At 45.0% G+C, this 27664-nt stretch overlaps 1 protein-coding gene across 2 annotated transcripts in view; it reads right to left on the reverse strand.

The window, feature by feature from the left end:
* Positions 1 to 27664, reverse strand: part of LRRK1 (leucine rich repeat kinase 1) — a 73176-nt gene that overhangs the window by 23675 nt on the left and 21837 nt on the right. For both annotated transcript variants that reach the window (XM_086848832.1, XM_023933836.2), the window contains 16 exons: positions 26565 to 26744; positions 25805 to 25953; positions 20890 to 21116; positions 20278 to 20405; positions 19978 to 20141; positions 19151 to 19288; positions 15448 to 15560; positions 14266 to 14342; positions 10866 to 10995; positions 10220 to 10332; positions 9161 to 9375; positions 7045 to 7209; positions 4969 to 5141; positions 2904 to 3024; positions 2504 to 2663; positions 1621 to 1897 (listed from right to left, as the gene is read on the reverse strand). In XM_086848832.1, the coding sequence (XP_086704958.1) occupies positions 1621 to 1897; positions 2504 to 2663; positions 2904 to 3024; positions 4969 to 5141; positions 7045 to 7209; positions 9161 to 9375; positions 10220 to 10332; positions 10866 to 10995; positions 14266 to 14342; positions 15448 to 15560; positions 19151 to 19288; positions 19978 to 20141; positions 20278 to 20405; positions 20890 to 21116; positions 25805 to 25953; positions 26565 to 26744 (2530 nt within the window). The remainder of the gene's footprint in view (positions 1 to 1620; positions 1898 to 2503; positions 2664 to 2903; positions 3025 to 4968; positions 5142 to 7044; positions 7210 to 9160; positions 9376 to 10219; positions 10333 to 10865; positions 10996 to 14265; positions 14343 to 15447; positions 15561 to 19150; positions 19289 to 19977; positions 20142 to 20277; positions 20406 to 20889; positions 21117 to 25804; positions 25954 to 26564; positions 26745 to 27664) is intronic.

Consider the following 27664-nt stretch of genomic DNA (forward strand, 5'->3'; position numbering starts at 1 on the left):
GTAAAACTGGCAAAAGTTTCAATTATAAATTGAATAAGAATGGTCACACTTTTAACTGCATTTTAAGAAGCAGAACACAGCTAAGTTACATGCACCTTAGGCAGAAAAGTGGAGTGCAACAAACTAAAACTTCTCGCTCTATAAAAGTAGTGGATGCATCATCAGGCAGCCAGTAAATTTTCCCCAGCACATCCAAGAAAAGGTCTAGGAGTGTAAGAAGGGCCAGTGAGGCCCTTCTGGGCCACACTATCTAGTGGATTATAACACAGATGGTGATTCGACACTCTTGAACAACAGCCAATGCAAATTTTGAAAATATGTGAAACATGCCCCCATCCACCCTTTCAGAACAGAAACTGGCAGCTGCTTTCTCTACTGACTGCACAGAAACCCTATCTGGCAATCTAGACAATAATTGCAGCAGCACAGCAACAAATAACTGCTCTGTGTCTGGCTAGTACATTAAATTAATCCAACCTGCTATAGCTACAGCCCGTCAGTGGGAAGAATATTCTGCTAATGTGGCTTGGATCGCTGAGAAAAACATTGGGCAGGCCATGAAAAAGCAGTTTCCTTGTTCCCGAGGCACAGACAATGTAATTGCCTTGGTGAAAAATGGCAGATAGTGACAAGGAGTCCAAAAGGCATTTTGGACTGAGCAGAAACATTGCTGCTTTATCTGTGTTAAGCCTGAGAAAATTTGTTGGCATCCGGGACTGGATAAGTGACAGGCATAATGACAGCACAGAGAATGCTGCACTTGTGCTGGCATTCAGAGCTCCCGAGAGGCTCAGGGCGATGCAGCCGCGCTGTCCTGCAAGGGCAAGGAAGTGAAATGCAAATGCCACATCAAAAGTGCAATACAGCTCTGGTCTCACCGCTAGCCCAACAACAGGCTGTCGCCAAGCAGATGGGAGAGAGAAAAATCGCAGGGAACTCTGCCCAGAGGAAAAGGGATTGGGGGGCAGAGGGGAGGAGGACTGATTAACATTTAAAGAGAATGAGGTTTCTTAGACCATTTCTAGGAAAACTATTGATCAACACCTATGGAGGTTAAAAATCAAGTAAATCACGTTGCTGCTGCAGCTACGCTTTTCTGACTTCACGCGGAACAAAATGCTGCTACTTTCAGGGCTGACACAATTATTGATTACCCAAAGTTTTCTGCTGCACTGAAGTGAGGATCTTTCACTGGAAACAGATAACTCCAGCCCATCTATATTTCAGGCCTGGCAGCCGTGGCCTCACATCCTCTCCCGGCTGCAGCTGCGCCGGCTGAGCCCTTACAGCTTCCACCTGCTCGTGGCCACATCCCCGGCGGTGTCACTGCCCCTCCGGGCTGGTGGCTGAGCCTGTCACCAGCCTCAATGCATCCAGTGGACAAAGACTGCTCTGGGAAAGCTTTCACATGGGCTGGTTTGGCCCAGGGGATGCTCAGTCCAGGAAATACAGCCCAAATGGATGGGTGCCTTCCATGACACTGCTGAATGCTCTCAGATATTTTCTCAGCACAAGAACCCTGTCAAGACAACCACTTATAGTGGCAAAGCCTGTTAATATCCACTAATTAAATGGCTATTTTTTTCCAGCCTGACTAAACCTCTCTAATTATCAACATACCTGTTATTGGCCACAGGCAGAGCAATTTCAAACTTGGCCAAGAACTGGAAGTACTGCTCTTCAGTCTGCTCGGTGAAACCCGTCCCAACCAGCAGCATCCTGAGGTCCTCTGCTCTGATGACTCCATTCTTAGCTACAGACTTGGAGCTCTTGATGTTGAAAATCCTCTGTAGACACTCCGAGAGCCAGACAGGGTCAAGGAAGTAGAGGTTCCTCAGGCCGTGGCTCGTGTCTGGGAAGTGCAGTAGTGTCCCTGTTTCTATGAGAAAATTAATGGCTGCAAAAAAAAGTAAAGAATTGGGGATTAGTAACAGACCAGCATTAGGAAACCACAGTGCAGAAGAGTAATACTGTGAGACAGTTTGTGCAGTTTTATGCATTCCAGATACAGCCAGCACACAGCCAAGCCAGGAGAGTAACATCTATCTGAGGAGTGCTGCTATCTGACACTCCACTTGCAAAACCCACATCTCACTTCTTCACAGCCAGTATTTCTGTCCCCATGACACCTCCCCTTCACCCTCCTCCTGCCATCCTTCACAGGGAAGGGCTCTCCCTGCCTCCTGCAGAGCAAGGCCTCCGTAAAGATCACAAGACTGGGGCCCTACAAAGAAGCCAGACTTGAAACTATGGCAACCCTCACTCTACACAGATTAGAAATGAGACACAGCTTGTGAAAAAAAAGAAAAAGAATGAAATCAGCAACCTCAGACCACCTCAGAAACTTCCTGGTACTGTCCCCAAAGTCCCACAACTAATTTTATATCTTCCCAATTTCCAAACTCACCTCTACACTGGTGTAATTTGTATTTACTGTTTGTGGAATATTTCAATAGGACATACATATTAATTTCCAAGAAATTACCAGTCTGCTCTGACCCACCAGTTTGCAAGTCTTCATAGTCTTTGATGTCATTTCCAGGTGTTTGCTCGATCATCAGCTCTATTTGTCTGTCTGTTAAATATTGCACATCATCATTCTGACTTCTTCTACGCTGTTCTGCAAGGACAGCTTCTTGAAGGCTGAGGTAACTCCTTGGTATCTGCAAGCCACGTGAGAAAACCAGCAGGATCAGTATAAGCCAGCAAGGAATGAATTGGCTGCCATCTTCCTTTCACAGGGATCTTTTAGTGCTGTCTTTTCCCAAAGCCAGATTGCCATTTTAAATATTCACATGGCTCCTGCATCAATTCCTTGCTCCAGCAATAACTCCTAAAGCTCATCTCCAAGCCCCCCAAATGCCCTGCTTTGGTAAGGATCACCAAGACAACCCAGCTCTCACCAATCTCCCTGCAAGTTTCTGGGAGCAAATTGAGCTGCCAACATCCTTCATGTTGCAAGTGACATGAAAAATCAGCTGCCGCAGTCCCTCGAGGCCTTCCAGAGTCTTACACGAGAGCTCACTGCAAAAGTCATGAAAGGGGGAAGGTTATCAAACCTTATCAGCACACCAGCTTCCTTTCCAGGCTCACTTTCTCCTATCACTGACTTTAAATTTCCTGTGTCAGCTGAATGTGAGGAAGGCTGTCAGTATTTTTAGAATACTTTGGAGAAAACACAGAGACGCCTGGAAAAGATGTATCAGGCCACATCTGTTTTAGTCCAGCCTCTGCTCTGCCTGCTCCACTCGCTGCACTGCTGTCCCTGTGCACTGTGATGTCTGGGGACATCCCAGGCAGCCTCACCAAAGTCATGCCCCTGTCCCTCCAGAGCCACACACATCCTGGAAAGGGCTGCAGGGAGGAGGAAAATTCTGTGCCCCAGCAGCCTCTGGAGATTAGTCCAGCCCTCCTACCCCAGATCAAAGAGGCAGGATGATGACTACCAGACACCTTTTCCCACCCTCATTCCGGTCCTTGATCAGTTGGATCCTGCAATCTGGGAATTGATGCTTAGATCCTAAAAGCTGGCCTTCATTATCTCTTTAACAACTAAAAACCTGCTCTCTTCAACTCCTACTACTTTTAATCTTTCCGTGGGCTGGATAAGAACATTTCTATTCCACTTTTCCCAACAAAGGGTCTTTCTAACTGATCCTACACATGTTCCCATGGCAGACAGAAAATCCTTCTCTAATGAAATATGCTTTATCCTAATCCTCAGCCCTCTTTGGCAGTGGGAAGTAAGCAACTCACTGGGATGCTGGATGACCCTGACCACTGATGGAAGAGCTAGGGTCACCCACACAAGGATTTCACACTCCTCTCATTCCTCCAGCCCCAGAGCTTAATACCATGCATATTCCATGATATGTGGATGATGGGGTGTGGAGAGGCACAGGAGGAAGGAGGTATGAAATCAGGCTGGGAAGAAATGCAAGGGGAAAGGAAGGTGAAGAGAAATGTTCAGAATGAACATGTCAGGGTGAAAGAAAGTCCCCTTGAGAAAGAAGGTATTGTGATGCTCTGAGGTGATGGGAAAAGAGGCAAGTTTTCTCCTTGTCAGGGTGAAGGAGAAAACCTTGAGCCTCACAGTGGGTCCCTGGTGCTCCTTCTAATGGGGAAGAGCTGGCTGGTATGCCTGACACAGCCTGGGATGCCTGACAGTGCCTGCAGAGCAGTGTGTGGGAGGTCGGCTGATGTCTTTGCCAGGCAGCAGATGGGAAGTGCTGGGGACATCACAGTGCCCTTCCTCACTTGCCAGCTGCCACCTGCTCTTGCCCCAGGCAGAGGCATTTTCACGTTGTCTGGTGCCAGCCTGCTGCATCCATGTTCACCCTCTGGCTCACAGACACACTTCATTCCCAGCTGGAGGAGCCTCCTCTTCCCAAGGGCATTCTCTTGGAGTGGTGTCAGACTGCGTGGCCTGAGTGACATTCATCTCCCAGGCAGCCCCAGCCCTCTGTTGTGACACCTGGAGATGGATGGCACAGGTTTGGACTGCCAGGGGCTCGGGGGACTGACCCCTCCTTGCCCAGCTGACGTGTGAGCCACCGTGTTCCCACGTCAGGTACCACCCACAGCCTGCCCTCAGCAAAGCCCCTGGCACCCACCCTGTGACAGTCACGCTCTCACAGCATTAATTAGGCAATCTGCACTTTCTCCCCTTGTGACTAATGTGTCACCATTAAAGAGTGAGAAACCTGAGTGAAGGGGGAGCAGTAAACAGGCTGGTCAAGGTCACGACTTTGGAGCTTCCAGCTCTCAGACTCATCATCAGCCCCCCTGAGCAACACTGACCTTCTCTCTCATTATAATACATTATCTCAGTCAAAAATAGATGAAATGCAATGCTGACGAGTCTCTAAATTGGTTCCGTTGCCAAGGAGATGAAGTATCTCAAAATTGTTAAAAGTGTCATAAAATAAAGAGTGAGTGACTGAACTTCACAAAGGCACAAGTACTTACTGCAGGTGCTTGAAGGTGATATCTGGGAAGCCAGTTGCTCTGGATCCAGAGGGAGACCGACACAGAGCCAGGACATATGCCCTCAGGGTTGCTATCCTCTCCACACGGAATTTTGTTTCAATCAAATCAAGGTGTGTTCCTACCACCAACACCACTGAGTTCGGAGCCTTGGCCTGCAAGAGAAAACACTGACAGTGATCTCATCCAGATTACATCAGTGAGGAGAGGTGAAAAGTATAATATTTAAGAGGAGGGAGTCACACACATTAATAAAATATATTTATAAAATAAAGGCAACCTGTCGTGGCAGCTTGACAACAGCTACAAGTGATCTTGGTGTTACAGAAGTTCTGCAGAGCATGGCTTAATCATGTGCTGCTACTGCAGAGCAGGAAATTGTCACTTTGGCTTTTGACATCAGGGTTTAACATAAAGGGAGCTGCTGTAAGTTAGTGAAACGAAGGGAACCATGTCTGCCCAGACAAAGTTAACTTAACCTGCAGCCAGAAGATGTGACATCCTGAAAAAGGCTAGTTACAGTGTGGAATGGATACCTGGGGAAGTCACACAAACTTTTTCACTGGAGGTACATGGAGAGATGAGATAAACTTCTAGAAAAGTCTCAATCTACTTAATCCTGAATCAGAGCAAGGAAATGGATTAGGTGATCTCGTGGTTTCTTCCAACCTTCCATAACTGTTTTACAACCCTGGAATGTATCCAGATCTCAGGGAAAATGCTGCCAAATACAATGGGATTGCACAGGCTTAAGCAGGGATCATTTGCCCATCCAAATGACTTAGACCACAGAAGAATATTCAGAGGCAGAAAGATTTCCTTCTTTGCGGGCAATCCATTTCCCTCCTATGATGCCCACTGAAATCTCCCAACCTGAGTGACACCAAACAAGCCCAGGAGTAGTGGCTGCACCAAGCCACACCAAAGGGCCCCCTGGCCCAGTGTGCTGCTGCCTGGAGCTCACAGAGAGCACAGGCACAGGGTAGGGTGGAGAGATGTTCCCCAGTGTGATCTCCCAGTCCTCAGCAGCCTGCAGCTCACTGACTTCCTCAGCACGAGGGAGTATCTCAGAATTAACAACACTTGATAGAGTTTTCATTCACCAGTTTGTCTTTCCAATTTCTGGTAGTCCCAGCACACTGTGTTTCCAGTAACTTCCACAGATTAGCCATCCAGTGTGTTTAAGATACTTCCCACTGTCTGCTTCAAAGCTACAATTTCACTTGTTTTCTCTATTGTAAAGGATCATGAACAAAGACTGTTGTGGTTTTCTCCTTTCCCCACCATGTCTACATACAGCCCTCTTCATTTTTCCCTCTTTTTAACCATCATGATCATATTTCTCTGTGTTTCTCCTGATGTTTCTATGTGCTTATGTATTAAGGACTCATCATACATTTCTGAAATATAATAACTTTTCTCTCAGCTTTGTCACCTAGTTTGGGTTTTTGATTGCTGCTGACCATTAATATTTTGATAATTACAAGATGCTTGTTTTTTGAGAGGCATCCCTTTTTGTGCATTTAATGTTAAAATAATTATCAAATCATAAAGAGCTACAAACACTTATGAAATATGGTGTTACAAAAATCAATCCACAGCAATGAATTCACTGCAGCTCTGAGTCTAAATGAGAGCTGTTTTGGAAATACTCTTTAGCTTACCTGAATCTAAAGTGTTAAAAATATTACCTCAAGACTAACGTGTGTCTAACCCACACAAGAAAGAAAATGCTTCAAACCCCCCTTGGAGCACAGTGTGGTCAAACACTAATTCCAAAATAAGTATGTTCAGCCTTACTTAGTAAGGGTTTATAAATCAGCTTTTGTTTCGTTCTCTGCTGTGTGTGAGGGAGAACAAAGCAAATGATAAATTTAAACCATTAAATATAGCGATACGCCTACAGCGTAATGGAAAATGAATTCCAAATGCTGTGCAAAATTCATAGCTTGGGGAGCTTTTAAAAGCAAAGCAAAAAGAATCTGCAATATCACATATCTGCCTGCTGAGCTGCTACTTGATAAATAGATATCCCAGAGCCCACCAGTGACTTCTTACCTCAATGTTCAGCAGCCAGAACTGTAAGTTTGCCACAGCTTCTTCCCCCAGTGCCAAGTTCCAGACCACTATGTACAATGCTTTGTCTGTGAAGAAACACTGATTGACTGTAGACATGCTCGCTGGGCCTCCGATATCCCAGACATTGAACTCCACTGAATCAACCTACTTAGACAAAGAGAAGTGTTCAAATCAAACCATGGCAGTAAATCACTGGGAGATAATAGCTGAAGTATAAACCTACGCCTGCATAATGTATGACACAAGAAGGGGTTCAATGTCCTAATTGTGCCTCCAGGAAAGATAAATCAACAAGCAATTGTTAAGCATGGCTACCACTTCCCCACAGGAAATCAAGACTAATTACTTGCTGCTAAAACGATAGAGGTGCCCTTGATGCTGGTAAAACTCCAGTTAATGCTGTGGATTCTCCAGTACAAACAAGGGTCTCATTCTGAGCCCTGCATTTCACTGCATCTGTAATAGAAACTGTTCCATCCTTGCCTGTGCCACACTCGACAAGACCATTGAAGCTGCTTATCTGCCACTGCTGTGTGGAACAGGAAACCCCTGCTGAAATCACTTCCACTGAGCTCAGACTGAGCTGAGCCAAGCAGAAGGGAGATGCTCAGGAGATGGGAAGCTTCTCAGGCCTTCCATAAACACCTCCTACACGTTGCTCCCAGGCTTCTGACGTCTGTGCCACGCCAGAGATGGGCCAGAATCACAGTTGCTGTGAATCAGACTCACTGATTTCTGGGGGACAGCTTAAGTGGAGGCCTCTCCAGCTCTGGCTCTCTTCCCAGTATTCCTGCATCCATTCCTCTGTGCAGCCCCATGACAGCCCCAGGAGGGACCATGGCTCTCTGCTTCAATGGCATTCAGGCTCCCAGTTGCAGCAGGAAGTACCTGCACACCTGGGAAGCTCTGTCCCTAAATCTCTTGGCCCTGGAGAGTCAAAAACCCTGAGACTGAACACAAAACCAAAACTTCCTCCAGCCACCATCCTCAGAGTATCACATAACACCCAGTGGGCCCTGTTTAGGGGACTGGGGCCAGGGACTGACTGATCCCACGTGGAAGTTACCCTATGAGAGTTCAGCCAGGAGCTCAGTGTCTCAGCAGGGCTCTGATTCTGCGCAATCCGTGTGAAGTCTCCCAAAAACAGCTGGAAGAACTTCCATATTGTTGAAACCAAGCCCTAACCAGCACAAGGACTGCTTTGTTCATCCAAAAGACCTTCAGCTGTGAGTGTGTGTGTGGACAGACAGACTCAGAGATAGGGATAAAAGCCCGTTCAGTGTCTTGATCCCACTCCAGCTCTCTGGTGCTGTCTACACTTTTATTTTATTCAATTGCTCTTCAACACAAAATGCACAAATCCCTTTTCCCACCAAAGTCTACCCTTCAAGGAGTCAGCCTGTGCTGCTCTTTTCTTTCTGTCTCTGGCCTGGCACTCTGTGCTGTGGAACAGCTGAACTCAGCAGGCTCCTTTCCCCTTTCCAAAACAGTCTGGTGGTCAGAGCTCTCATCTGGGAAAGGGAAGTGAGGTGTTTGCACCCCCTCAGCTCTGACAAGACCTCAGCACCAATTCTGCATCCTCTAATCCCTGGGCTACTCTGCAGGCAGTGGACAGGGCCACCTACAAATGCTTAGACTAAATCAGCGCTCTCCAAATGAGTTCAATATGACACACTCCATGAATGAGCCACCTGAGATCTGGGTGTTTAAGATATGCCTTAGACATCCCTGGATCACACCTTCCACCTACATTCCCCACCTAGGACAGTTCTGATATCAAGGAAGTCCAGTTTAAGGTACCAATGTCCCAAATCTGCTGCAGAGAAGCTGATTTAAAGCACTCTCTCAAAATTAGTGTCCACTCGAGGTGGGAGAGACAGAGTTTCACACAGCTCTCTTTAGAATACAGTTAGTCAGGAAAACAGAACTGCCCTCTGGTACCAACCAGAAATGAAACAGGATTGCAGTGGCTCTGAAACCACGTCACTCATGAGGTAATGGAAACTGCTCTTCGTCAAAGGACAGTTCCAGCCCCTATGGACCCTGCAGGGCTCCCACATCCCACCGGGCCTGCAGATCTCCGACCGCTTTTCACCTTTGCCTTGTGCCCCACGGGCTTGGGCAGCTCCCACTTTGTTGTGCGGATGGTGGCATCGCTGTGCATCATCTGGGGCACCTTCCCTGTCTGCAGGATCTCCACCAGCGTGGACTTGCCCTGCCGGGGAGGGCCGATGACGATCATCTTCATCAGCTTGCACTTCTCTGCCCGCCGCAGCTGCGCTCGTAAATACGCCAGCACCGTCTTGGGGCCTGTGCGGGAGAGAAGGGGCTGGGGACCGCGGCCACAAACACTCCTGGGGACAGCACACACCCCACTGCTGCACACACTTCAGCTGCATTCATGCTTCCCCTGCAGGCTCGCTGTGGGCTGGGAACAAACAAAGAAACCTCCAGCGGACAAACCTGAGACAGAGACCCCAGGAAAAGGTCACTGCTCGGAGGCTCCACAATGGAGCACTGTAAGGAGAAACAAATGCTGGGGCTCCTACGCTTCAGAAGCTGAAAGGAAACATAAAATACTAATTTAGTATTGGAAAATACTCAGTTTTTCCCTCTACTTTTGTGTTTCCAGTTAAAGTTAGATTGAGGCTTCAACAGTATACTGCTGGGGCAGGATTAATTCCTAATAACTTTGTTCCCACTGGATTTTCTGATTAAAATGCACAAAAAAAAAGAAAAAAAAGAAGACAGCATTGTAATAGATCCAAAAACCTAGCAGCTCACAATAAAGCCACTTCAATGGGACTGTAACTGCTGATCCTAAACACTTGAGTCTTTAGAGAGACCATCTAAATATCCTAAAATATCCACATTCAGGAAGCAAGCTACAGAATTTATGCATACTGCAAATGAAATACTGATTTATCAGTCATCATTTTGAATTGTGATCTGTCTTAAATTGATCATTACAGCCAGACCTTAGCACTGATTATCAAATTTGTAAATATGAGTAGGAGGTTTCCCTGTGCAATTTCAGTTAACCCCAACAAGGGTTCAGGCATTCATTGTCTGCTCCTGTTCTTAACCATTAAAAAGAAAAGATTTTATTGCATGTTGAGTCAATTTAATAAAGAATACACAGCATCAGCCTTACCCTCTTTTCTGATCTCTGCAGGAACGTTACTGATATTTAGTTCCTCGATATCCAGCTGCCAGAGATTAGCCAGCTGTCCAAGTTCTGGAGGAAGCTCTCGGATACCAGGGTTACTGTACAAAAACAAATAAATCTACCAACAACCAGGCTTTGTGTGTAAGTAGCTGCTCTCACGGACTCTCAGATTACGCTATTCTATCCTTGTAGAAATCTTCCATTAACATTTTAATAAGACTACTCAGCACTTTAATAGCAATTTCCATCCTAAAAGTGATGTATAACCTCAATTTATCCTCTGAGGCAGACAAATGTAATCATCTTTGCTGGATAGTTGAGGAAATAAAGGCAAAAATGATGAGTTATTGAATGTAACACTACAGAAACTGACAGCAAAAAGCCAGAATGAACTAGAGGCACATTAGATCCCCAAGCCTGTGTTCAAAGCATTAGATCATCTTCCCTAATCAAAAGACCAGCCTCCTCCTTATCTAAAGCAAACCATGGGCACAGCTCTAACAAGGGGCTGACTATTTCCAGCTTTCTGACTTCAAAACCACTGGACATCTGGGGTGGGGCTCCACAGAAGACTGGTCACTAAAACAACATGGAAATAACACTGCAAAGCTTTGCCAGGACATGGACTTACTTTCCTAAATAAAGCTCTGTTAAACCTTTCAGGAGGCAAACGGACTGCGGGACAGAGTCCAGCTGATTGTCGTTCAGATAAAGAACCTCCAGAGAATCACTCAGAAATGCTGGGAACTCCAAAAAAGGACCTGGAACAAGACAGGAAACAAATTGCACCTTTAAAAAAACAAACAACAAAACAGACATCAAGGCTCTGAACCAAGAGTTTCACCTGAACTTTGTGGGCAGGACATGAGGTCATGTCCACTGGCAGGGGCCACCACCAAGCAAGAGAAGAAAAGCAAATAGCTTTCAGTGACAATCAGACATCAATGTTCACATCTCAGCGTCCTAAAGTCACAGTGTGTTGGAAGGTGACAGTGTCCAGGATTTATGGGGTGCTGAGGGAGGAACTCCAAGCCTGCCAAAACAGCTCAGGGGAGGAGTGGCACCTTATCTCCTGCTGTTGAATACATGGTAATATCTTGTGAACTGCCCCTATTGCAGCCTAAAAGCTGGCACTGAGAGAGCATCCCATGGGCACAACTGGCTCTTAACATGGCCCTGAAAGGGTACACCCAGGGCACAGCTGGCTCTCAATGTGGGTTTTTTTTCTGTATTACCTGAGAAAAGCCAGAAACCAGTCAAAATTTTATATTCAGGCCCCCACATTGCATCCCACAGTAATTTATGGCGGATCAAAGTCAGTAACAACAGAGAAGAAAACCCAAACTGCAGCTGACAGACTGACCTATGCTGTCTCTAAAACATGCTGGTGTTTGCTCCTCTTCTGTGTTTTAGATAGAAGGACTCAGGGAACTTTTCCATGCCCAAGGAGTATCTTGTGTATTTTGGGAGCAATCCAAGCAGTAAGAGCATCAACTGCATGGCTGAGTTGCTGCTGCTGGAGAGGTTCAAACAAAGGGAAGCTCTGCAAGTTCCAAAGAGCATTATTTCACTCCAGAAATGGCTCCTGGGATAGTGGCAGAAAAAGCTGCCATGGATTGTGTTGCTGTATTGAGGGTGTCACATTTATCTACCAAAGAGCATCCTGAAATGAAGGAAAATCAGGCAGGTTTGGGGTCTGATTAGCAAAGTACAACCAGCACCATCTGCTGCCTCCATGGTCAGCAACTCCCTGAGATGCAAGACTTTCCATTCCTGAGGGATGAGACACTTCCACCAAGACCTTCTTCCTTTACAGAGAAGACGTGAGGAACTGTAATTAGACTTAGCCAAAAAGAGGGGGAAAAGAAAATGGAAGAGGTTTTCTCAGGAGAAAACTCCTCAGTTCTAATATTAACAGCACTTTCAGCCTGATCTGCGATCAGAAAAGGAGCAAGATAGAGTCCCACTGTCTGCAGGGGTGTTTCATATACATGACAGGACTGTCTGGTGTGGGAAGTATCACAATCCGCCTTTGAGTTTTCAAATTAAAAAATCGTCCTTGGGATTATTTTAGGAGAACAGCAGGCTTATTCATGGGTGCAATTCACTTCCTTTCTGGCTCATCACTGGACTTAAACTTTGCATTGTTGCTCTTCAGTAGGTACCTAGGCACAGACAGATTTAGCCCTTCTTGGACACGTAGGAGCAAACTCCTAAAATAGCAGCAATACTCTGAATTCACCAAAGAGTCCCAGGTGGAAAGGAGTGTACTATATTGGAAGCAAGCTCGAGGTGTTTATGAATTGTAATTATTTATTCATGAGTTATTTATGATTTCTCTGGCTTCAGCTCAAATTTTCTTTTAAAGAACTGTAGAAAAATTAAAACAAATCCCATCTTGAAAATGTATTTTTGGATGAATAAACGCTACCAACAGCACACATGCATGTGCAAGAAGTTATTCTGAGACTTATCAATCAAGTATAGTGAGCATCCATAAATTATTCTCTTTAAATAATCTAGACTTAAGTAAACAGCTTTGTTGGTAAATCACATGAAAACCTGTCCACCCCCACCTCACTAGGAGACTTCTGTGAGCAGCTGATGTACTCCAGCTTCTGTTTTCTCTTGATGTTTAAATTCTTGGCCACATCCTCTCGTCTCACCAAGCTATACTTGGCAGAGGAACAGAGAGAAAAGGATGAGCTGGCTTTGCTCTGTCTCTGTGGCTGCTCACCCATGGCACCAGCCAGGTGGGCTCCTCTGTGCCCTGCTGCTGCCTGGGGCCACCTGAGGCAGCTGCAGGTTGCACCAGGGTATGATGTGCCACTGCTGTTCAAATGTTACTGATGCAGAACCCATCGTCTCCTGCTTTCTGCAGGGGGTTATGCTGGGTTTGCAGCATGTAGAGATTTCCATTAGGATGGCAATTGCCTTTAGAACTGGTTTTAGCTGCCTTTGCCTGCTGCTCCTTCCCTTCTCTCCCCTTTGGGAAATGCTGCTGTCGCACTTTACAGCGAGGCTCTGAGGATATGTCAGACTCCACAGAATCACAAGGTTCAGACTCCTTTTCCAGTTGCTCCGTATTCCAACAATGCCACAGCATTTCTATTTCCATTTGCTGCTTGGGAAGCAGCACAGACAAACTTCTCCCCCTCAGGGGGCACACACACCTTACTCAGCACAGCAGCCTTCGTTTCCACAGACAGGAAAATGAGGCAGGATCTGCCTTGCCCGGAGGTCCAGGTGGAGCCTCTGCCTCTCAGAGGAGCCAACTGGAGGTGAAGATCTCCAGCCCTAACCTACAGCTAGGGCTGTACATGGTACATTTAGCAATTTCACCTCAGGCAACGTTTTCAGGGGAATTGAGGGAAGGATTGCTGCAGAAAAGTGCCTCTTCCTCCCATGAGCAGTTGAAGGCTGCTTGGATGTGCGTCAGGACGACGCCGGCTCTTATCCCACTCTGTGACTGGCAAGGAATGTTTAGAGCCAGGCATTCTGCAGGCAGCCAGAATGAGAAAACTCCCCAAGTGCTTTAAAATAAAACAACAAACAAAAGAAATGCAGATGAATCCCACGGAGAGCAGGAAGCAGTGCAATATCTTCAGATATCCCTTTGTTCTCTCTAGGATTTCACATGCATTTCATCAGCTCTGCCCCAAACTGAGGGTGCAAATCACAGGCAGGGAAAAATGTGCCATTTACAAAGTCAGGAACAGAAACAATCCTAAGAACCACAGGGAAAATTATGGGTTAATTTCACTTCAACCTACCACTTAGTACTTTGGTTAAAAGGCATGATCTTCACGAAAGAGCAAAAGAAACACATTTCACACCATCATTCTATATTGGTGGTACCAACCAGCTGCATCACTTCCTTAGAAACATTTTATCTGAACATATTTCCTCTTAATGAAATGCAGTTGCACTTTAAATTGCTGAGGAATTTACCCTGCTTTCCCTCCAGCCAAACTGCAGATTCCTGCTGCTTCCCAGCTCACCTGGCATTGCCAGCACTCGCTGTGCCTTACCTGCCTCGGGGCCACCACGCACCCTGTTCTTCGTGGTGAAAAAGGGGATCCTCTTCGTTTTAAATCCCTCATCGCTCCTGTGGGCCAAACAAAACAGGGACTTGTGGGGAAAATATCTTGGAAAGGTGCTGAGATACACGGGGAAGAGCCTGACCCCACTCACAGCTCTCACAGGATCCCACCTGCTCTGGAGAGGTAGGATTGGAACCCGCTGTGCAATCAGATTCCACCAACACTTGTCAGCCCAGCGATTTTCTCCTGGCAAATCAACAGAGCTCCTCAAGGCAGCTCCCAGCTCCCAGGGCAGGAGCACTTGACCCCCAGCTTTATGGGTGTCAGGGTTAAGTGGTTGTCAAACAGCAAATTGAAGGAGTTTCACCACAAGCGCTGGAGAACCGACCTGCTGCCGCTGCCTGCCCTCCCCAAAGACTCTCAAACAAGATGACCCACCAGCATGACTCTGGAAATGCACTGGGACATTCAAAAAGTGGTAATTTGTCTTTTGCAACTGACACAGAAACTCCTAAGGACTCCAAAAACTGTGTTGGACAGGCACCCAAATGAGAAGATATCAGCATGACACAATTCAGTGCAATTTTGGAGATGATAAAGGACCTTTGACTCTCTATGTTAAACATCCCTATTGGAATTTCTAAACAGAAGAACATCACTCTTATTGGACTGTCTTTTTAACATCAGTCTTAGAATCACAGAATCCTTTAGGTTGGAAATCTTCTCTATGAACTTGCAGCTGGTTACACTTCCATTTAAAAAACAAAGACTTTTCATTTTTTCCAAAACAATACTCCCACACTAACTAATAACTGCAGTCCAGCCAGATGGTTTATGGTTAAGATATGCTCTCCACAAACTTGTATTTGTAGTGATGAACCACACACTGGGCTGAAGAAATTCCTACATGCTCAGAAATTAAACTGCCATTATCAATAATCTATCCACTTAATAAATGATACAGTGCTCTAAATGCCCAAAGAATCAGCCAAGGATAATTCATCACTGCCACAGACACACAATATGCTTGGGGACATGCTATGTGGGTATCAATGCCTTCTAAGCAGGTAATTAATTCTCCTGACACTCTTTGTGTTACACGAGGGATTGGGTTTGCTGTTATTTCTTCAGCTTTTGTTTTCTTAGCCAAAACTTGAAAGAAACACTTACTTCCCAAGCTGGTTTTTTGAAAGATCCAGCGACTTAAGTTGTTTGCAATTCCACTTATCCTGAGAAGGCAAAGTAACTAACTGATTTCCCAGCAGCTTCAGGGACACCAAAGCCTAGGAGAGGAATAGCCTGGAGTTAGAGAGCACCAAACACAGAGAAAGAGCTTTTTAAGCATGGCTATTAAATAACAGAAACGCGAAGAAAGTACATCTTATTCATCAGAACATCCTGTCCGTGCTGCCCAGCATGCAAACATTTCCTCCCTGTCCCCAGCAAGTTCTGCACGGCGCAGCACCACTCACTCCAGGGAGATTATTGCTCCACTTGCTGACAGATGCACTTGGAAACAGCCCATGCAAGAGGACATCTCACTTTTTAGTGAGGAAACCTTTCCAAATGGAAAAGAACAGTCTGATTTACCAACACAGGATGCCACGTATGGATTACATACATATGTAATAAATGTGTGTGTCTGTACAAGCTGGCGTCAGAGTGGGCTTACACCTGAGGTACCTGCACAAAATCCAGCGGCAAAACATGAACCACTTCACACAGGGAAAAGTTCTGATTGCTTTTTAAAGTCATCTCTATTAAAATGGAAAGGATTTATAGTCACTTTCCAAGATTTCTACAAGTTACACAGCTCCTTTTTTTTCCCCCTCTCAGCAGAGACATGAATTTTCAAAACAAATGAAGCTGATTGATACCATACAGTTAACACCACACAGACAGGACTCAGCTGGAAATACCAAGCTAAACATAAGATCTCCTTTGAATTTAACTGAAATACAAAAAAAAATTGCAGTTCCCATTCAGATTTGTGAAGTTTATGCTCTTCCATCTGCCCTTAATAATGTTGAGGCTCAAACGATCATTTTCATTTGGCTGCAAATCCAATTTTCCACTGAAAAACTGTTGTCTGTAGAGTTTCCAACCAGGTTTATCCAGCAAGTCCCCCTACCATGAAAAACTGAGATAAAGCAGAATGTCAGCTGAATTATCTCCTGCCAGAAATACAACAATATTAATGAATTATACCCCATGGAAATCATGTTTTACCAGCAGAGATGTCAGCGTCAAGTGTGTTAAATGTTTTATGTGCTCCACGTTAATATAAAAGGTTTATGCCCCTTTTCATCGAGCAGGATTAACAGTGTCTCACAGAGCCAGTTTGTTGGCCTTCCTCCCCTTTTTTTAGATTGGAAAAATATGAGGTGTCCATGTGACATAAGCGATGGACAATCAGCAGTGGCTGGAATGGGAATTATTGTGCAAAACGCTCCCTCTAGTGATGGAGAGGGGCAGGATTGGGCTTTGCTGGGATCTGGGGAAGGTGAAGGGAATACAAAACTGCAGACAGAGTGAGCCACTGAAGGAAAGGGAAAACTGAAAACTGAATCCTGACAGCCAATGCTTTTACAATGCTTTACAAATTGCCTTTTCCAATTCCTCTGGAAGGAGGGCTCAGACTGCCCTTGGCTCCTGGTGTGGGGCTCTCTCCAAGTGTCAGCATGGGGCTGAGCAAGTACAATGCCTCAGACTTCTCCCCCTGGGCAGGGGTGGGAGGAGAGGGAGGCTGCACGTCCCAGAATTAGCACAAACTGTGTTCTGTGGGGTCTAACTGGGGTGTTCTTTCTCAGTTACTGTGTCTGTGTCCCCCCAGACAGTGACCAAGGCCACTCCCCTGGGTACTGAGAGCCCGAGGAGCTTCTCTCCAGTGGATCTGTGCATGGGGGGAAAATTAGTGATTGTCAGCTGGCTGTGGTTCTTCATGACAAACTCTGGAGATCTCTAGTCCTTTTAAATTGCCTCTTCTCTCTAATTTCTCCATTTTTACTGCCTTTCAGTGTGAGAATGGGGGCCTCCAGAAGGGACATAATAGCAGTGGCAGACAAACTCCTCCAAAACTGCTGCCACAGCATGCAGAAGGGTGTGAGATGACACCTGAGTGAACCTGCAGCATCCAGGTTAAGGTGTCTTGGTCAGGTCATGATGTGGAAAAGTTGACCAGAGTCTTACCTGAATGATTCCACTCAGAGGGGTCAGGTGTCTGCAGGAGAAGCAAGCTAGGGAGAAGCAAACTAGCCTAGAGAACTAAGACACGGCTTGATTGGTTCTTTTAGAAGGCAGCAGCCAAGAAAGCTGAGGAGATTTCTGTTTCTCTTAACACCACATTTCTGGAGTACACATGGTACTAAGGACTGAGCTAGTCCCAGTCTTGAGACTCCTCTGCAAACCATGCAAAGGCCAGTGATAAACTACACTGCAGCTACAGTGACAAATGACTGTCCCATGACGTGCTTTCAAGTCACAGACCTCCTGTCTGCTTTTCCCAGGGAGAATACAGTTCACTGCTGTTCTACAGAAAAATAATACATTTTCTGTAGGAACACTTCACTTCCCATTTCTCCCCCCTTCCACATCTCCTTCTGGAGAGGGCTGGAGCATGAGCACAGCCTTGCTCACCCATACAAACTCTACAACTAAGGAGCAGCCCAAGCCAGGGCACCTCCTGGCATGGGGTTTCACCTTCTATTTGCTCACCACACTCTGGCCCTCAGGGCACTGAAAATACTTGATATTTATTTCTTTTATGAATAAAATGCTGAAGAGATATGGATAAGAACTGACACTGTTTAGGGCAGCCAAGGCTCACTAACTTTGAAAACATCAGCAAAGACTGATTGCACTGAGGTCTCTCCTGTACGGTCTCTCAGCACTCTCTGAGCATCAGCACCCAAGAATTGTGCCCTGGAAGCACCATCTAGTGTTTAATATCTGCCATGGTGGCTCCCACCCCCTGGGATGGTTCTCAATGCAGTCAGAAAAACCAAGTTTTGGAGACAATAGTCCATAGGATTTGTTTCGTTTCAGGGGAAATGCCAACTGGAAAGAAACAGCCACCAGAGAGCAAAGCCAAATGTGCAGGGACCGCTGGAAAGAGTTGAGGGAATTCAACCCTCTTGTTACAGCAGATCTTGGCAGCAGATCCTGAGATCAGGACTGGACATGGATATGAACCATCACTTCTGCATCCTTCCCACAGAGGCCAGCAGGGAAAAGCATGGCACTTCTGGGCCTGTGTTTCTCTCTCCACAACCCTGAGTTTCACAATCTTGCAGGGAAGCTTGGAGGAAACCCCAAGTTCTGCTTGGTTTATCAACAACACCATGTGAAACCAAAAATTCTGAAGAATTCTGACATAAACCCATGGATCTTTGGTGTCCACAGAAAATAATTACTTAATCTACAGCCTTTAAGATTATAGAGGTCCCAAGCAGAATAGAATGTTTAGGGTATACAAACATGCTATTTTCAGCACAGAAAGCCTAACTCCTAATTATACAACACATTTTTCAAGAAAAAGCACAACTATTTGTGAGTGTACTTGAGTACATCAATATTTCAATGGCTGGAGCTTGGAGCTACAATGTAGGGCTTGTCTTCCAAACTGCACTCCCAAATTCTGCAAACCACAAACATCCAGAGAGTTCTCAGAAGACCTGTGTCAGAAACTAGATATATCTCACTGGATGAGGGCCTGAATGTGGTGATTCAGGGGGTGACAAGCTGCTCGGGGGCTCTGTGCAATTGTACCAGTTCAAACCAGCATGTGGGCTCCTACCTTAACCAGGCAGCCAGTTTGAGGTCTGAGTCAGTATCAGGAAAAATAATGTGAGAACTATGAAGAAATGACACTTACTTCAAGCTGGAAGAGTCCTGCTGGAACTTCTTTCAGTGAATTCTCAGAAAAATCCACCTCTCTCAGGTGGTTTTTCCAGAACACAGTCAATGCATCAGGTAGGAATTCCAGTGCATTTCTAGATGCTTTACAACATTTCTGGAAAACACAGAAAGCCCCACACTTACAGAGTAGAAATCATGTCTTTAAATAATGTGGTAGATCAGCTGTCACATGTCAAAAGCTTTAATAAATTAATTCTAGATGGCTTCTTCAGATATCATGATAAATTATTGGGCATGCAGGCACACAGGGCTTGCTATGGAGATGCACTCAACTGCTGGTGAAATTTCTTGGTGGGCAAAAAGTATTCCAAAAATTATTTTGAAAATCACCCATTTGTCTTTCAGCCACAGATAAACACTTCCCCAAAGGATACTGTTCCCCTGCTGTCCCTGTGAAAATGAGGAGTAAAGTCACAGTGATGGGTGTGGATACAAATGTCCTAGCTTGCCATGGGTTTGGGCAAAGTCACCTGTGGTGAAAGTTGGGTTTTTAGTAAAATGATCCCAACAATACTTCTGCTCAGAGGAACTACAGAGAAAATTAATACATCCATGTAAGACATGCTTCTAAATGCTTTCCACCAATGCCACCAACATGGTGAGAACAGGGTGGAACCTCAGAAAGACTGGATCTGAAACCCATAAACCAAATTTGGCAGGGGCACTCCTACAGAACAGCCTTTTAAGCATCTGACAGCTTTTTAAGCATCACAGTAATTTTTTTTTTTGCATTGTTTTAACAGCTTTTTCAGCCTGTGACTTTGTCAGAGCAGTTCAACTTACCAGGGGGCAGGCCCAGGGATCTGGAAACACTTTCAGCTGATTTCTGGAAACATTCAGTATGTTTAGGGACTTGAAGCAGTATAGAAAAACCGTTGGAAGTTCCACCAACCTGTTGTCAGAGACGTCAAACTCCTGCAACTTCCTTAAACCAATCCAATTTGTTGCTGGAAAACATGAAACATTGGGGCCTTGGTATAAGCATGAGAGCTTTTAAGCCATTTAAGCCATTATTTTAACCTTTTTGTGTTCTTCCCTACAGCTCAGTCTCGAAATGCAAGCCAAACACCGGATTGTACGTACTGTTTTCCTCGTCAAATAACTTCTCCATATAATTTTTGGAAGCGATGAGTTTTTTAAGGTTTTTAAGATGTAGGAATCCAGTAGGGAGAGTGGAGAGCCTGTTACTGGATACGTCGACCTCAAGTAACCTGTGAGTACAGAACAATCTCAGTCAGGCATCAGAAAAACACTTGCAAAGCCTCCTGTTGCCACAGACATCTGCTTTACCAGGACAGCTTCAGTTCTGAATGAAAGCAGCTGAAATGTGCCTCACAAGGCAAAGCATGAAACCCTAATCAGAAAATTAACCCTTCCAGGGAGCAGAGAGAGGTGGTCTGGACAGACAGAAGATCAAATCACTGGTATTAGGCAGTAAATGTCACCCTGATCCAACTTAGAGGGATGGGGCTCACCAGAGAAAAAGCAGAGGCAACATGAGACAAAACAGGAATAAAACTCCTCACAGCTGTCATGACAGCAAACTGAGAATGCAGAGGGGCAAATCCTAAGCTAAACCTTGCAGCAGACAGAAAACAGACCAAGAAGCTCCTGCAATGTGCTCTCCCCTTCCACAGCCTCCCTCAAGCCCAGTTTGAGGCTGCTCTCCCTGCAGGCTCAGCTCTGAGCACACACCTTGTACAAATGATCTCATCAGAGGACTGTACACTGGGTAACTCTGTCAGCTGATTGTCAGCCAGGCTGAGCTTCCGCAGGTTTATCAGCCCCCATGGGATCACAGATGGGAGGGACACCAGGCAGTTGGCAGAGAGATCAAGCTCAGTTATCTGGCAGGAGATATCGATCAGCCAGTCTAGATCCACCCAGGGCAGTTTGAGGTTTGACCAGTTCACACACAAAGCCTGCATGTGTCAAAGAGAGAAGAGAAAACCACATTAGTGAAACCCCAGTTGCTCTCAGCCTGTGCTCCACCACTGGGAATCTGGCAGAGCAGAGCACAGGCCAGCCATAAACATTTTGCTCACTTTCCAATCTGCTTCTAGGAATTAAACTGACTCAGAGATGAAATCATGCCTGGATATCAGCAGCCCTTGCTGTATCTGCTCCATGATTTCACTCCAAAGATCATGAGCAAGCTCAAGCAGGGGACCTGGACTTCTTCACCAGTCTGTATTATTCAGGGTCCAGCTCGGACAGAAGGAAGTATGAACACATAGTGGTCATCAATGAAAGGAAAAAACTCAGGGCTTCATTTTCAAGACCACCTCATTGCATTGCAATCCTTGAATGCACACTGCAAATCTTGAAATGCACATTTTAAAAATTATATTCCCTAAACACTTCCATAAACTTGTTACTTTTGATATAACTTATCCCCAAACCATCCTCAATGGAAAGATTGTTAATTCTCCACCAGGAGGCAGCAAGAACCTGAGAGCAAGTTTAATTTGCTTTCCAATGCCCAGTATTTAGCTCTTTGGACTTTCAACCTCAAATTTAGAATTAAAATTAATGTATTTGGGGAAGGGACAGAAAGAAAAGGGAAACAAAGGCCTGTCTCAAATGCTTATTTGAGACTCAGAACTGGTCATGTAGATCAGACAGTTCAAATGTTTGGGAGAATGGAACAAAGAGTAAGGTCAAAGAGTTGCATTTTTTAGATATTGACACTAGTTGTACTTAGTGTAGAGACTGTGCTTTTCAAACCTTCACTCATGATGCCTTAGGACAGCCCTGAAAATATGAATGGAAATATTATGTCCATTGTGCCACTGGGGAAACCAAGGCAGAGAGCTCCAGCTGTTTGTTTAAAGCTACATCCACTGCCATGCCACAAGGCAACTCCTGTAAAAGACAGCAAGCCAGCAGCAACAAGAAATCAAATTACTCAGAGTCTCCACTGCTACTGCAAAGTGCACAGCACCCTATGGGAGCTGCACTGCAAAGCTTTCACTCTCACACCAAACACACCCTGATTGACTGCTAGATTTCTCAAGTCTGCATATTTAACAGCTTCCTGCTTAGGAACTCTTGTTTAAAATTCAGTATGTAGTTTTCTGAACTCTTGTCACACCTGTAACATGTACCACAAACCCCTCGGCTTAGGAAAAAAACTTGTCCTTGAGTACACCATCCAATGCAGTAATAAAACCTTACAGCCTTCTCTTAGGGGGTGCAAGCAGGACCTTGAGTCTGTGCTCCTCCTCTTTGCAGACTGATAACACATCTCTATTTTGCATTTGGATGTCCGTGTATCATTTCCCTCAAAAATGCAGAGGCGTGGCCTCAGGGCATGAGACACCTGTAGAATGCAGATAATGACTTCTCAAAACACAGGCAGGGTTGTGAAATCCAGCACCTGCTATCAGTGCTGCAGGTTGGTGTCCTGCATCCAAGGCAGCTTTTTGAATCCCAGCAATCAGTTCCTCCTTCCTATCCAGAGACAAGGATCCAAAGTCCTTGCCCACTGTCCAGAGACAGTGTCTCTGCAAACTGGAGGACCAGCCAAACCCCCCTATCTAACTTAAAAACATTGGACCAAATTCAACTGGTACCAGGAACCTGGTATCAGTGGAGTTACCACAGCGGTTTGGTTGGCTCAGGACCCTGCAGTGAGAATGTTAATTAAGTGGAAGAAATCCTGAGAGCAGTGCCACAAAGAGAGGGGATTTACACCCCAACTCATAGTTAATCATCTCCACTGTTTTCCCAGAAAAGCTGTTTCTTTGATGCCAAAGGTCTGTGATGCCAAACTTGCAGAGCTCAGGGCTCAGCCCAACCCTTCTCTGTTTGGGACTGGTGCTCAACCAGGGACAGAGTTCAGAGGATGTTAGCTCAGGGCTGACTGTAGACTCCTCTCTGCTCTTCAGAAGGCCAAAGAAAACCTCTGTAGACTCCTCTCTCTTGCCAAGGGAAGAATTTCTCAATACAAGCCCTGAAGATTAAATTGAAATCTTCTACTACAGGGGATGCACTAGGGCAAAGGACTGGAAATTGTGCAGGAGCAAGAAACCCTGCTGCTCTTGGGCAAAGGATCAACTGTAAATATGAAAAATATTTACTTAAATCTGAGGCTGTCTGGTAAGGTGATTAAGAAAGGCTGTTGTGCATTTCTCCTAAATGACGTGATGTGCTCCATCAGAATCTAGTTCCTGCTGTAGATGGGATAATCTGAGGACAGGGATCTGGTCCCTCCATCAACAACTCTGCTCTGAATATTGTGTGGGACTGCTGCAGAGCTCTGTGCTGATGGTGATGTAAGTGAGATTACCAGGATAAAGAAATGAGAGGAGGATCCCACACACACACATACATTTGTATGCTTGAATTTAAAATTATTGGTAAAATATTTCCTAGGGAAAATACAGCAGACAAAACTCTTCTCTGGCCTGTAATGGAAAAATTAAATATATCTCACACTGTACACACTGGAAAGTTACATTTATCTCCCTGCTGACTGTGTCTATTGAAGTTTGGAATCTGTGCCTGGCCATTTCACTGCAAAGGCTCTCTGGCATTCATTACCTGTTCCTGTAAAAATGGGCCACTTCCTCTCCTTAACAAAACTGTGGTTTGGTGTGGGTACAAATTTATGCCAGGAAAGAACAAGAAAAGGAGAAACAGACATTAGAAAAATGAGATGTAACTCCTCTTGCCTGAGACAGGGCAGCTCTGCTGGTGCAAGGGCTGCCTGGAAGGTGTGGCAGCCAAAACCAGCTCCCAGGCACATTCTATGCATAGCTCTGCACTCACAGCTGTGAAATCGATTGGAGCTCAGCTGTGCTCAAGTGTTTCCACTCAGAGATAGCACAGAAAGGACAAAGCCTTTTGAAGTTCTGGGCTTCCTCTGAAATGACCAGTGCTTGGTTTGCCCTCCCTGTGCACAGGGAGAACTTTCTGACATGCAGCTGGCTGCCACACACATCCCAACCTCCACACAGAATGGTTTTGCTTCCTCCCAGTGCAAAATCCATCTCAGGACAAACCCTCTGAGACAAGAGGAAAGCACTGAGGCAGTTTGTCTGCAGCTGCCACAAAGCTGTGTTTTAAAACAAGTTATCAGGGTGTGTGAGTGTCACTTCCCAAAGATCTGAGCTCTGCAGACAAACTAGGACAGATCCTCCCAAATCTGTCCCAGTCTGCCAAAATGAATTCAAAGAGAAAGCATTAAATAAGCAAACATATTAAAAATAAACAGCTACTAGGAGAATCAAGGTCAAGTTTCTGTGTTTTATCCCTGTTTTTTTTTTCTTTTTCTTTCTTTTTAAACCAGGCCCTTCTGGCAATTAGCTGATGTTTGAAGACTGCTCTCTTCTTCACTCAGGGTGTGACAACAGCAAAGCTGAGTCATTTTTACAGCAGCTAAGTTAAATACTGCCAGCAAATTCACATGGAAAACAGACCTCTTCCCTGTGATTCAAACATTTATTCCTAGTTTATTCATGCTGAATTATCCATTTGGATTTTTTTCTTTCTTCTGAAAGATATTTTATCAACTCTTATTCACATCTAGAATTTAGATTCCTTTTGTTTATCCATCAACAAAATTAAGCGTAGTACAAGGAGGGCTCTAAATCTACTGATTGAACCTGAAGAAGTCAGGCTTACTTATGTGGTCTAACACTCAGGGAATCAACAGGAACCCAGTGAGAGGATTCTGGCAGAAAAACAGCCAAGAATGGAGAAGTTTCTAAAGCTACTAAAACCTCTCTCCTTATTTTTACTTAACACCAAAGCAGAACCAACAGCCTGCAATGCTACAAGCTGAGCAGACAGGTACTCAACTGGATTGATTAGGGACATCTTTTCACTGCAAAATTTTTGTGACCTGATGAAAACTGTAAGCATTGAAAGTTCAGGGATCTGATGCTCCTATTCAGTGTGAGTTAAAGTACATGTTGAGGGGGAAAAATTAAAAATACCTAGTAATAAATTGCTGGAAAACAGTATAAATAATACAAAATACTGTGTGCTTCCCTACAAAGTACTAACAGTACCAGTGGGAGACACTTTTTTACTGCTGAGGATTTGAAGTAGGGAAGATACTCAGCAGATCACTGCTTTGCTCATGCTCCTTGTTAACAAAAAGCCACCCAAGTCCATTTTTACCTAAACTGTCCAACACAGAAGGGTTCCCATGCTCAGCTCTGTGCCACACCAACACTCAGAGACACCACAGAGCTTGTGGCATCACTCTGCAACCAGGGGGCACAGCAGAAACCTAAAGGAAGCGATGAGCCTGGGGGCACAGAGGAAATCTGTGCTAGAAGCAGCCCAGCTTCATCTCTGGAAGAGTTTGAGCCCAAAGCTGGTGTTTCCTCTCCCCAGCACCGCCTGGTTGGTGTTTAAATGGCCCCACAGAAGCTGTTGCTGTGTCTTGCACTGTGATGCCATTCAAAGCCTTGATATTTTACACCCTGTAAATCAGCATCAAAGCCACTTGTAAGGCTTTCTAAAAGGGCAGCAAACCACAAAGCTCTTAGTTAAGGAGAAGAATCAGCAGCCACACAGCATGCAAAGGCAATTATCAATTATTAACATGATGCCCCTTTAAAACAACATCTCCTCAGGCAGATAAATGGTTACTTACTGTTTTTGCTGGAGCACTACCTGGTAGTGGGGCTGTCTCAATGAAATACTTCCTCAGAAGGTGTTTGCTGGATTCAGGACTGTCCATCAGGATGTAGGAACAAAAGAAAGCTCCATTCCGCAACAAAAACACGGCTACATCTTCATTCCCTTTGGAGAAAAGCAGATTGTTTGCTCCCTTCACCTCATGTAAATAAACCAGCAAGGAGCTGAACAGAAATCCTGGGAAATAACCACTTCTGAAAAAAACTGGGGGGGGTGTTCAAAAAGGAAACTGAACTGTGTAAAGGCTGTTTCCTCCAGTAGCAGGACTCAGTTTGGTCAAACTGAGACAGCAAAGACACTGTGTAAAAGTGCTGGCCCAAGCTCTTCCTTTTTTCTCTTTTTTTCCCATCTTATTAAACTATACACACAGCTGTGCTTTGAAGTGTAAATTATTCAGCCCAAATCAAGCATGTGTGCCAGAGTGTCCATAACAATAATGCTTTTACTTGCAAGGATTCTGGTTTTTAAGGGTCTTTTCCCTAGGAGTTTATAGAGGAGAGTTCAACTTCTCAGTATTTACAGTAATCTAACTTCACAAAACCCTGAATCCAATCTGGCTGAGTCAAAAGATTCAGAGCCAATTTTACTTTAATTCATCCTGTTGGAAATCCAACTCCAGACAAGCCATGGATACCATCCTGTGTGCAAACAGCTCAGCCCATTCTTTGAAGACCTGGAAGAAAAGGGGTAAAATGTGGAAGCGTGCAAATACACACCTGCCTTTATAGCAGCGTAGAGGGGCAGGCGGATGAGGACAGGGAATTCGTTCTTCCTGACTGCACAGCTCTCTGGGTCAGCACTGTATGCACGGATCAGGAGCTTGACAATGTCCAAATGGCCCTGCTGGCAGGCTATGGCCAGCATCCAGTTCAGGAGCTGCTGGCAAGTATTAGGACCTGCCAAAAACGTACCAAATGTGACTTAGTTAGTGCCACTGGGCTGGGATGTGTGAGGAATACCCACAGATAATGGCTGTGAAATGGGGTTTGGGACAGGGTGAAGCTCCTGAGGACAAAAGGAACAGGTTACACTGCAAAAGTGTGTCAGAGAAGGGTGCTAAGCTGATCAGGCACAAAGTTTTCAGCTTTGTTTAACTGTTCTTTACCCACACAGCTAATGGGTGAAATATTTTGTCGGTCCCTGACTTAAGCAATCATAAGGGAGCAACAGTTCTGCTAAAACACCAGCAGATAAATAAACATCTGAGAGATGATCAGGTCTGGCTTTGCATCCAGATCCAAACAGCCATTAGACCCAAACACCCAAGATTGGCTACTTCCTCCAAGTTCATGAGAGGGAATACAAGGAACTGGGAATGGCAGATAAGTTTTCATGTTATTGGAAGACTAAAACCAAAATAAATGCTTCAGTCAACAAAAAGGGAATTGTTTTTGCTTGTTTTTGCTGCAATCTGAAGTCTCCCACAAAAACTTTCATTTCCCCTTTAAATATTTCATTTCAGGTCAACTCTTTACTATTAATTCATAGTAAAGTCAGACAATTGTCATTTAAGACTAAAAACTAAAACACCACGTTCTGATTTCTGCATGAATTTGCTGATGTTTTAGTCATTCTCAAACTGCTTTTTTCCCCTCAGAAATAATGTTTCTCTGTAGAACACCACTTTCCTCTAGGTGTGCCTAATTCTGGGCATGCACCTAAATGCCCAAGACAGAATTATTTTTGCTAACAATAAGCAGTCCCCAAATCTCCCCCGATTCCCTGTACTATCTCCATATACTTTATAAATTCATATCCTCTCTGAAACACTTGCAGGAACATCCACAAGCCCAAGTTTAACATGTCAAGGCTTTTT

Source organism: Cyanistes caeruleus, chromosome 13 (assembly GCF_971803275.1).
Source record: "Cyanistes caeruleus chromosome 13, bCyaCae1.hap1.1, whole genome shotgun sequence".
NCBI lineage: Eukaryota > Metazoa > Chordata > Aves > Passeriformes > Paridae > Cyanistes > Cyanistes caeruleus.